This window comes from Hemicordylus capensis, chromosome 1, assembly GCF_027244095.1.
Source record: "Hemicordylus capensis ecotype Gifberg chromosome 1, rHemCap1.1.pri, whole genome shotgun sequence".
Classification (NCBI taxonomy): Eukaryota; Metazoa; Chordata; class Lepidosauria; order Squamata; family Cordylidae; genus Hemicordylus; species Hemicordylus capensis.
The window spans coordinates 136786532-136798635 of NC_069657.1; the positions used below are offsets into that span (position 1 = coordinate 136786532).

Genomic DNA, 12104 nt, shown 5'->3' on the forward strand with positions numbered 1-12104 from the left:
CATGGCAGAATTTTCTCAAGCCTCACCCTAGGATTCCAGTTCATTTTTGGACAAGTCATTTTAAGGCTGTCTCACTTTCCCTCTCTTGGGCTGATTCACACATGCATAAACTTCAGTTGATTTTCCATCATTTGATGACTCAGCACTTGAGGACTCATAATCAAATATGATTATGAGTCCTCATAATCAACCCCTGCTAACTTGGTAAAGAGGCACCTATTAACATGGTGATTCTCTTTATTTAGCTGGGAGAGAGTAACTGGCCATATCCACCCCCAGCACAGTACCTCCAGTGACTGTTGCTGGTGTCTATCTTATGTTTCTTTTTAGATTGTGAGCCCTTTGGGGACAGGGATCCACCTTATTTATTTTTTTATTTATTATTTCTCGGTGTAAACCACCCTGAGCCATTTTTGGAAGGGCGGTATAGAAATAAATTATTTATTATTATTATTTATTTACACAGTCAGACAGGTGTTATTGACTGGTTTGTTTTATCCAGACATCGAGTCCTTATTATTGAGTCCTCTCCCCCCGTAGCAGGGGGAGAGTAACTGGCCCTATCCACCCCCAGCACAGTACTTCCAGTGACTGTTGCTGGGGTCTATCTTATGTTTCATTTTAGAATGTGAGCCCTTGGGGACAGGGAGCCATCTTATTTATTTGTTATTTCTCTGTGTAAACCGCCCTGAGCCATTTTTGGAAGGGCGGTATAGAAATTGAAATATGATGATGATGATGATGATGATTTATTTACACAGTCAGACAGGTGTTTTTGACTGGTTTGTTTTATCCAGACATCGAGTCCTTCCCAAGGACCTGGGATGGCTGAATTTTATTGTCAATGTTGTTGCTGTTGTTATAGATATTGTCGCAGAATATAGGCTGTTCCCAGTAAAGCTGCTTTTTGTAATTGGCTGATGGTGATTTCTGTGACCCCTATGGTATTGAGGTGCTCTTCAAGTGGTTTTGGAATTGCACCTAGAGCGCCAATTACCACTGGGATTATTTTGGTCTTTTTCTGCCACAGCCTTTCAATTTCAATTCGTAGATCTTTGTATCTTGTTGTTTTTTCTATTTCTTTTTCTTCTATTCTGCTATCCCCTGGTATTGCTATGTCGATTATTTTGACTTGTTTTTCTTTCTTCTCGACTACAGTTATATCTGATGTATTGTGTGGCAGATGTTTGTCTATTTGTAGTCGGAAGTCCCATAATATTTTTACATCTTCATTTTCTGCAACTTTTTCAATTTTATCGTCCCACCAATCTTTGGCTACAGGTAGCTTGTATTTTTTGCAGATGTTCCAGAGTATCATCCCTGCTACCTTGTCATGCCTTTGTTTGTAGTCAGTCTGTGCGATCTTATTACAACAGCTGATTAGGTGGTCCATGGTTTCATCTGCTTCTTTACAAAGGCGGCACTTGCTGTTTGTTGTTGATTTTTTGACTTTTGCTCTTATTGCATTTGTTCTTAATGCCTGTTCTTGTGCAGCCAGTATCAAACCCTCTGTTTCTTTCTTCAACCTGCCATTCTTAAGCCATTGCCAGGTCTTGGTGATGTCTGATTTTCCACTTATATTGTGCTAATATTGACAATGCAGTGGTTTATTTTTCCATTTTTCTGCTCGGTTCTTGACTTGTTCTTTCTTGTAGGCCTGCTTTGTTTCATTGGTGTTAAATAGTTTCTCGTTATTGACCATTGTAAGTGCATCTTCTTCACTGTCCTTGATATATTCTTCAAGTCCTCTTTATTATTATTATTATTATTATTATTATTATTATTATTATTATTAATATGTAAACTGATGCCATGAAAAAATCAGTGCATTTGAGGTTATATGAAAGTTTGATCTGCGGTGGCTCATTCCCACTACTTTAGATAAATCACTACTTTATGCTGCACTTATGAAGTTATGAGGCTATTCATATGAACAGCCAAGCCCTGGGCTAGGCTGCCCCTGTGCACCACTGGATCGGCCCCAAGCCTGGGAATTTACCCCAGGCTTTAAACTGGGTTTAAGGGCATGAGTGTGTGTGCAGGTTTGGTGTTATGTGTGTGCACGAGATCGTGTGGGTGATGCACACAGAGCCAGGTGGCAAGAGTGCCTGGCTGAGGGAGGATCACTCAATGTACTGTGCTCCTGGCACAGTGCATTGAGGGTGGATGCCAGAGGACCTCCTCCTGTGGCTTCCTGCTCTGCTGTGCACCACAGCACCAATTATGTGTCGGGTGAGTGGCAGAACCAATGGACCAAAGTCACTCATGTGTAGGTCTGCCTTCCTGCCAGCCCTTCACCCTGCCTGTTTGTTTGATCGTTTGTATGGATGTGGGAACCAGTCTGTTGAATCAAGGGCTGAATGACCAATTCATCTCCATGAGCCATTCTGGAAGGGCGGTATATAAATCAAATAAATAAATAAATAATCATTATTTGGACCAAAGGCCCTCTGTGTCCTATCATTCCCAAACATTCACCAGTCTAACCCTGAGTTAGAGTCTGAAGTCCACAAATGTACCACCACTGAGAGCTGTGGCTAATGATTCAGAGGAGTGCATCATATTATTATATTCCTAATTTCCTCAGTTTGGACTTTATAAAGGTGCTTTTCCCACTCTAGCAAAAACAGAAGCTTCAATAAAGATGATTAAGTTGTTGTTGTTGATGATGATGAAATATGGTGATCAAGTTAATAACTGCTACACAGCCAAAGTATTAAATTCTACTAGGTACAATATGCCCTCTGTGCATCCAGTTTACTGTAGAAAACTAAAATAATGTTGGATATGGAGTTTCACTGCATCAACCTTTTGCACCAGCTATCCTAATGACCACTAGGGGCATTGGGAGCAGAAGTAGTTAGTGAGGGTCTCCTTACCTGTCCCTGCTTGCCTCTACTCTATGACCGCTGTCTTGACTCAGGTACTTCCTGTAGTGAGTCAGTCCTCCTCCTTTCTTCCTAGAGAGAAGATGGAAACATCTCTCTCTCCCGCTACCTATTTATTATGTAGCTGATAGATAGAATAGTTCTTTCCTATCTCAAATGTACTTCACTAATAAATCAACTTAGTATTTAGATTGTACAACAATCTCCATGCGTGTTCTTTAAGTAGCTACAACAACGAAACTCTACACTCTACTCTCTGCCTGGAGTGGGTAGCTTCTCTTGTTGGCACTCTGTTAAATAATCACAAACCCTGGCAAATAAAGCATTGATGTTTGATAGATTTTCCAGGAGGAATGTGGCAGGAAACATACAAGAAGAAGAGAAAATGAAGGAGGATGAAGAGGAAATGTGGGAAGTGAGAGTAGAATCTAGAATGTCACTATATGAAAAGTCCCATATTTTGCACTGTTGCGGTTAGCAGTAGCTTGCTTTGCTAAAGCACTGTAAATCTAACTAGGAACTGCTAATGTTGCTGGGCTTTTAGGAGGTTATGGAAAATGTCACATAAATCACCCTCACACTCCTATGAACTCTCTCCCAAAGGTAGGGCAGTTGAGGGGGGAATTCAGAGAGGCGTATGAAATATGTTGCAGTGAATGGAGTAGGGCTGTCTTGGGAGGGAAAGGTGAACAGTTTCAAGTACATCTCTGACTTAGTGGTTTGCCAGGGTGGAGGACTGATTGTGAGGGCAAATATTTTACTGGCCAAAGATGGAGAGGCTGAGGGCAAATATTTTACTGGCCAAAGATGGAGAGGCATTGCTTTCTGTAGCAGGTTGCAGCTGGGAGCATTGGGACAGCATTCTGGAATGCTCTGAACATGAGGGAACATTTCCTGGCAACATTGTGTGTGAGGCTGTGAATAGCCTCTGAGGGATGGTATCTAAAATTAGATTTGGATAGGAGTCGAAATTGACTTGACAGCACACTTTACTTACTTTACCTGCACGTTTATGTGGAAATCTTTGAAGTTGGACAAGAAATCATAGATTCATATGTCTTCTCCATTTATCATGTCATCCACAGACACATTCCTGTGGGGAATCTGGTGCAGAGCTCTAACCTAATGATGAACAATCCCAGTATCCTGAGGTCAGATTTAGCACCTGAAGTAGCTTTATGTAGCCTGCCAGAGACTGACAGATCAACACAGAAGAAACAAACATTTCAATCCTTTTTTCATGTAATTTTGCCAGGGGGTGAAAATGCTTTACATAATCGATCTTAAGCCCACTGTCTGGAAAATAAAGCAGTCCCTGGAAATGAGAAGTTGGCTATTCTGGTCTGGCCTAATGTACTGATACTAAAATTGCCAGATGTCTGGATTGGTGGAAATAGCTCACATTTGATCTGCTTTTTCCAAATGTAGACGTATAGGCCAGATAAATAATGTATCAAAATTTTGATATAGATATATTCTCTCTCTCTCTCTCTCTCTCTCTCTCTCTCTCCCCCTCTCCCTCCCCTTCCCTCTCCCATTCATGCACACACACACATCTTCCTCTAGACAACTTTTTTCTAAACTAAAAAGCCCCAAATGCTTTAGACTCTCCTTCTATTGAAGGTGCTCCAACCTTGACCATTTTAGTAGCCCTTTCTGTACTTTCCCCTTCTCTATTATATGGTTTTTGGATATTAGGCAATAAGAGCCATGCACATACTTCTAAATATGGGCACACCACTTATTTATACAATGGCATTATGACAGCTTTAATTTCAATCCCCTTTTAAAAACAATCCCTAAGATAGAATTTACAGTTGTCATTGCCAATGCATACTGAGCAAGCACTTTCAGTGAACTTTCCACCATGACTCAAGATCTTTGCTGAGATCTAGGTTAGATTCCATCAGTAAATGTGTACCCACAATACATCTTTCCCCCGCATTGTCCCAGGATACATCATGTTGCACTTATTTACACTGAAATCCAGCTCTTATTCTGTTGCCCAATCACCCAGTTTGAATAAATTATTTACATACTGCTTGAGATTTCACCATCATGACTAATTTTATGACATATACTTTGCTATTCACCCCAGACTCTGGATCATTCATGAATAAGTTAAATAGCTCAGCTCACAACACAGCTCCACATACCTGGAGGATTTCACTACTGATTTTCCTCCATTGTGTAAACTATTGTTTTATTCCTATTCTCCATTCTATTTTTGAACCAGTTATCAATCCATAACAGTGGTTTCTACAGTTAGGATGTTGTAGGAATCCTTTAGGAAAGTGGTGACAACTCTCTTTCGGAAGTCCCAAGTATATAATGTTCACTGACTGGATCATGTCTATCTACATGCTGGCTGACACTCCCAAAAGTATCTTAATTCCAAAAGGCTGGTGAAGCTAAACTTGCATTTGCAGAAGCCATGCTGATTTTTCATCAGCAAAGTTAATTCTTTTATGCTTTAACAATTCTTGCCTTAATAATATTTTTCATCAATTTCCTTGAGTCAGAAACTGTGTTAACAGACCAACAAGTTCCCCATATCCTTTTTAAAAAGAGTGTGTTATTCTGGTTATCTCCCAGTTTTCTGCTAAGGAGGTTCATTTCAATTCTCTGCTAAAGAGGTTCATTATGGAGGCACCTTTTAACCTGGTGATTCTCTTTATTTAGCAGAGGGAGAGTAACTGGCCCTATCGACCCCCAGCACAGTACCTCCAGTGACTGTTGCTGGTGTCTGTCTTAAGTTTCTTTTTAGATTGTGAGACATTTGGGGACAGGGATCCATCTTATTTATTTGTTATTTCTCTGTGTAAACCGCCCTGAGCCATTTTTGGAAGGGCGGTATAGAAATGGAATGAATGAACGAATTTCAGAAATAAGTTTTGTATTTGAGTTCAGCAATGTCACATTTTAGTTCTTTAAGAACTCCTACATTAATACCATCCAAACACTAGTGACTTGTTAGTTCCAAAACTTCACCCTTCGACACCTCTGTTTGTCAGTTCTTCAAACATACAGCCCCAAAACAAGAGGAAGGTTTCTCTTCAACACATTTTTGCATTATACGTGCTGAATTGTTCAGGCATTTGGGGCAGCTTACTAATGGGGCAAGGTGAGACAGTGGTTTCAGATGGTGTCTGCACCTTAGGGTGATGACTGTGGACATCTTGCCCTTCCCTCATCACTCATGGCTGTCACCTCACCCTCCTGCCGCCCCCCATGCTTCCTGCTGCCCCCTGTGTTGCTTCCTGCCTTCCTCTTCACCCACCGCTTACCTTCTGAGTGCACAGGGATGGGATGTCAAAATCCCATCTACATATGCTCAGAGAGTCAGCAGTAGGAGGCGGTGCCTTGTGTACTGCTTTCCCCTTCTCCTACTACTTGCCTTCTGAATGTGTGGGGATGAAATTATAAAATCCCATCCCCGCATGCTCAGGGTAAATGGCGGGAGAAGAGGAAGGTGGTGCCTCATGTGCCACTTTCCCCTTCTGCCTTCTCCTGCCACTTTCCATCTGTATGCAGGGATGGGATTTTAAAATCTCATCCCCACACACTCAGAGGGTAAGTGGTGGGGGAAGGGAGTAGGGGAAGGGGGTGACTTGTGTGCCACCGTCCCCTTCTCCATCCTCCTACCGCCTACCTTCTGAGCATGAGGGAATGGGATCCTCACATGGACAGAAGGTAAGCAGAAGGGCAAGGGGAAAGCAGGGTGCTAGGGAGGTGGGGTGGAGCTGGCCCGGCTAGTGCAACCCCTTGGTGCTGGTGTCTGCATCAGGGGGTGTGGCCAGCATAAGGGGTCCCACCTCAGGCAGCACCAGCAGACATTGTACTGTCACATATTTCAGTTTCACTTCATAACTACATACAGACTATCAAAATCTACAGAGAACCGAAATTTTCAGGATGCTAACACAAATCCAAATGCCATGCAAAAATAAGCAATCACTGTGGTGCTTGTAAAACATTCTAGAGTACTGTACAATTTATTTCTTACCTCATCCCCTATGAGAAATTCATCATCAATCGTAAAGGCGATGGACTCAGTGGGACTGAGCCACCAGACAGGTCGGAAAATAGGATACCCCAAGATGAGCCAGTCCTTGCTATACTTTTCAATGAGAGGCACCACAAAATCCTGATGCTTCTGTACATAATGCCTAGTGAGATTCAGCACCTGAAAGAAAGGAAATTTAGCATATTAGCTCAATACACGGAAAAGGAAAAAGAAAAAGAAGACTTTTAGCTTGATTTATGTCTTCCAAAAGGAAGAAGAGTGTTACACAGAGAAAATAAATACTGACAATGATTAATAGACACAATGGGGACTATATGAAAATAGATGTCGTGAGCAGATACATAGTAGTCAAGAAAATACGAACTTCTTAGTACACTGATTTCAATCTGTTCAGAACTCTTACCATTAAGGAGAGAGGGAAATCCTCTTATTGATCTGAATGTTCTTATGCTTATGTTTTTCATCATAACTTTTAATACAGATATATATAGCAGATAAGCCTCCAGCCACAAGGCTGAACTCCAAGGAGACACAGCAAGAGAGGAAAAAGACAGGATGGCAAATTGTAGAGAGTGAACTCTTAAATGCCTCTAGTTTTAAGAAGCAGTGCTGTCAGATATTAAATAACTGAAAAACCAGGAAGAAAAAGCAAGGGTTTTCAAAACCTTGGTATAAAAGAGGGGAAGAGGAAATGATGAAGAGCAGGGAGAGGAAAGTTCCAGGTTTGAGGAGTAGTGAGATAGAGCAGACAAAGACAGGGGTTGAAAAGAAGATTAGTATTAGTTGAATAAAAAGTACGAGAAAGACTGTGGGCAGGTTCACGCGACACATAAAAAGCAGAATCTTCAGAATCATCCTGGAGTCCAACAGCAAGCCTGACATTTGGAATATACTGTAGAAACATAGGAAGCTGCCTTATACCATTTCTGACCATTGGTCCATCTAGCTCAGTATCTTTTTCACTGACTGGCAGCAGGTATCCAAGATTTCAGGCAGGAGTCTCTCCCAGTCCTACCTGGAGATGCCAGGGATTGAACCTGGGACCTCCTGCATGTGAGTAGATTCTCTGCCACTGAGCTATGGCCCAGCAGACAGTGCTCACATGTGATCACCCATTTAAATGCAAACCAAAGCAAAACCGACATTGATTGTATCATCTGAACCTGCCAATGTCAGCTCTGCCAACTCTACTTACAGTTCTGGGAACAACATCTGACTTCAACTCTTTATTTTATTTATTTATTTTATTTTTACATTTCTATCCCACTCTTCTTCCAAGGTGTCCAGAGCAGTGTACTACATACTTGAGTTTCTCCTCACAACAACCTTGTGAAGTAGGTTAGTCTGAAATAGAAGTGACTGGCCCAGAGCCACCCAGCAAGTACATGGCTGAATGGGGATTTGAACACGGTTCTTCCCGGTCCTAGTCCAGCACTTTAACCACTACACCACGCTGACTCTCTTGGTTGCACATGTTGTTCCCAGAACCATATATAGAGCTGATGGTGCCAACATTGGAAAGTTCAGACAACAAGACCAATTTGGGCTTCCCACCAACCCTCACCACTGGAAGTTGGGCTCGCCACTTTCTTTAAAGAAACCAGAGATTCCACCTTTTACATGTTGTGTGAACCCATCCTCTAAAGGGAAACGAGAGAGGAGAGAATGGGGAGACAGACGTAGTAGTAGCAATGGTAGAGTCTGTGATTTAGTAGCTGTTTGAACTGGATAAGAAAGGCAAGAAGAAGCCAGTGAAGAGAATGGCAGAAGAGGGAGAATGGTGAAGAAAGGTGAAGGATGCAACTGAGTTTGGAACTGAGGTTAAGGAATTGGAAGGGAGAAAATGGAAAGACCAGAAATCCAGTGTTGTGTAGTGGTTAGGGTGCAGGACTAGGACTGGGGAGACCTGAGTTCAAATCCCCATTCAGCCATGATACTTGCTGGGTGGCTCTGGGCCAGGCACTTCTATTTCAGCCTAACCTACTTCACAAGGTTGTTGTGAAGAGAAACCTAAGTATGTAGTACACCGATCTGGGCTCTTTGGTGGAAGAGTGGGATAGAAAATGTAAATAATAATAATTCTCCAGGCTGATAACATTGCACACACTGAAGTTAAAAGAAAAATTGGAAGTGAATACATCAGGAGAGTTAGAAAAATCCTCAAGTCCAAACTCAATGGTGGGAACACCATACAAGCCATAAACACCTGGGCTATACCTGTTATCAGATACACTGCAGGAATAATAGACTGGACCCAGGCAGAGCTAGAGACGCTAGATCGTAAGACCAGAAAAATCATGACCATCAATCATGCTCTGCACCCCCGCAGTGATGTCGATAGGCTATACCTCCCTCGCAGCTCAGGTGGAAGAGGAATGCTGCAAGTCCATCAAACAGTAGAGGAGGAGAAAAGAGGCCTTGAAGAATATATCAAGGACAGTGAAGAAGATGCACTTCAAATGGTCAATAATGCGAAACTATTCAACACCAATGAAACAAAGCAGGCCTACAAGAAAGAACAAGTCAAGAACCGAGCAGAAAAATAGAGAAATAAGCCCCTGCATGGTCAATATTTGCACAATATAAGTGGAAAATCAGACATCACCAAGACCTGGCAATGGCTTAAGAATGGCAACTTGAAGAAAGAAACAGAGGGTTTAATACTGGCTGCACAAGAACAGGCACTAAGAACAAATGCAATAAGAGCAAAAGTCGAAAAATCCACCACAAACAGCAAGTGCCGCCTTTGTAAAGAAGCAGATGAAACCGTGGACCACCTAATCAGCTGTTGTAAAAAGATTGCACAGACTGACTACAAACAAAGGCATGACAAGGTAGCAGGGATGATACTCTGGAACATCTGCAAAAAATACAAGCTACCTGTAGCCAGAGATTGGTGGGACCATAAAATTGAAAAAGTTGCAGAAAATGAAGATGTAAAAATATTATGGGACTTCCGACTACAAACAGACAAACATCTGCCACACAATACACCAGATATACAGTAACTGTCGAAGACAGTTAACATGTTAAAATAATTGACATAGCAATACCAGGCGATAGCAGAACAGAAGAAAAAGAAATAGAAAAAAATCACAAAATACAAAGATCGACAAATTGAAATTGAAAGTCTGTGGCAGAAGAAGATCAAAATAATTCCAGTGGTAATTGGTGCCCTGGGTGCAGTTCCAAAACAACTTGAAGAGCACCTCAACACCATAGGGGCCACAGAAATCACCATCAGCCAATTACAAAAAGCAACTTTACTGGGAACAGCCTATATTCTGTGATGATATCTATAATAACAGCAACAACATTGATAATAAAATTCTGACATCCCAGGTCGCTGGGAAGGACTCAATGAGGCGATTCTCACGACCAACAAAAATCGGGCTAGGAAAGCCTAGCCCGATTTTTGTTAGTCGTAAGAACCACCGGGCTCGCAGCCGAGCCCGGTGGTTCTTGAGCAGGTAACCCGCTCGAGAACCCTTGCTAAAAAGCAAGTTTGTGGAATGAGCACTCCAGCAAACCTGCTTTTTAGGCTCATGAGTAGCCGTGGTGCGGCTTTGCACTGCGCCTACTCATGAGTAGACCCCTGGCCAGGAGGTGAAAAGCCGCCACCCGGCTCAGGGGTCTCCCCAGTATGCCCTGCGCGCTCGTGCAGGGCATACTGGCGCCTGCGGGGGCCGCGTGGCCCCCGCTCCCCCCACCCCCCGCCGGCTCCATCACGGAGCCGGCCATTGTGTGGGTGGCCAATCCAGCCGCCCAGGGCTTCCTGCCTGCTCGTCTGCGGGGGGAGCGGGCTTAGCCCGCTCTCACCGCAGTTTTGACAAAACCAGGTCTCACGGATCGTGAGACCCGCCTCGATGTCTGAATAAAACAAACCATTCAATAACACCTGTCTGACTGTGTAAACAAGATAATAATAATAATAATAATAAATCTCTTGTTTATCTATGGTACACGCCAATGTAGTTTCTTTTTCTGAGGGTAATTTGTCCTTTAACTTGTCAATAATTACACTTCAGGGAGATCCAAAGGGGATCATACTCTACTGTTCTAACTTTTCCGACTTGAAAGCAGGGGGTGTGGCTATAATTGAGTGGATGGGTTCAAAGAACCCGGGCCTCTCAGCTCCCGAGAGCCCCCCAGCTCCACCCTTCCCTATTTTCTTCATTATCGCCCTCACTCCGAGGGGCCGCTGGGGAGAGGGGTGAACATGAGCCCCCTCTCCCCTAGCTACACCCCTGCTTGAAAGGACTGACACAATAAGCTTAACTATGAGTAACCCTGCTCTCTCCGGTCCCAATTAGTTGATGAAGTAGGTGGGAAATGGTACCTTCCCAGTAAGAACTTTAACTGCAATACGCCTTTCAAACGTCCCTTTTTCAATTTTCAGAAATAGTTGTTTGGCTTTGACAACACACAAACACACACACACACACTCATGGAAAAGTAAAGCATAAAGGCACACCTACCCACTCATCACAACAGTCCCATGGTGGAGTGCTGAAGGACATCACTGGAAGGAAGGTCACAATCTGGAGCCACCTAATATACAGCTCTTCATCAGTCAGAAATGCACCTGCAAGTGTCCCTCCTGTATAATACACAAATTAGATGGACAAGAAGAAAAGTGAATGTTGCTGTTTAGAATTCAGCTTTAATTAAAAGGGCACTGAAGTGCCCTTTTAATTAAGGCAAGTAGCCCCCCCCCAAAAAAAAGGTTTCTGCCATTATGGGCATCAAAATTGTATTGCTTATAAACAGGACATTTGTTGAGAATATAACTTGAAACTAGGCATGTATGAATTTAAAGTGATCTGAAGGAAATTGCCACAGGTACAGCAAGATAAGAGCTGCTGAAATTTGACACATGGGCCCCTTTTGCCCAAATTTTTCCAGGCAGATCATATATTTATTTCAAATTTAGTGAAAATGAATGATGCACTCTAATTACACCTATTTTATATTTTAAAAAAACAACACTGAGCTAATCTCAGAGCAATTTAGTTTATTTACTACCTTTTCACAAAACTCTACTTATTGCACAGTTCCCAGCTCACTAACTCCTCTCTCCTACCTCCTAGATCTTAGAGGCGGGGAAAGTATTTGTTTTTACTGTGGGGAAAATCCCATAGGTCAGTGATTGTCACTATTGTGCAAATGGGGGCCACATTTGCAAAAAA

General features: G+C 42.5%; 1 protein-coding gene across 2 annotated transcripts in view; it reads right to left on the bottom strand.

Moving 5' to 3' along the window:
- Positions 1–12104, bottom strand: part of LOC128322000 (SITS-binding protein-like) — a 58344-nt gene that overhangs the window by 9637 nt on the left and 36603 nt on the right. For both annotated transcript variants that reach the window (XM_053242769.1, XM_053242691.1), the window contains exons 8-9: positions 11394–11515; positions 6895–7074 (exon numbers count right to left, since the gene is read on the bottom strand). In XM_053242769.1, coding sequence (XP_053098744.1) covers positions 6895–7074; positions 11394–11515 — 302 coding nt within the window. The remainder of the gene's footprint in view (positions 1–6894; positions 7075–11393; positions 11516–12104) is intronic.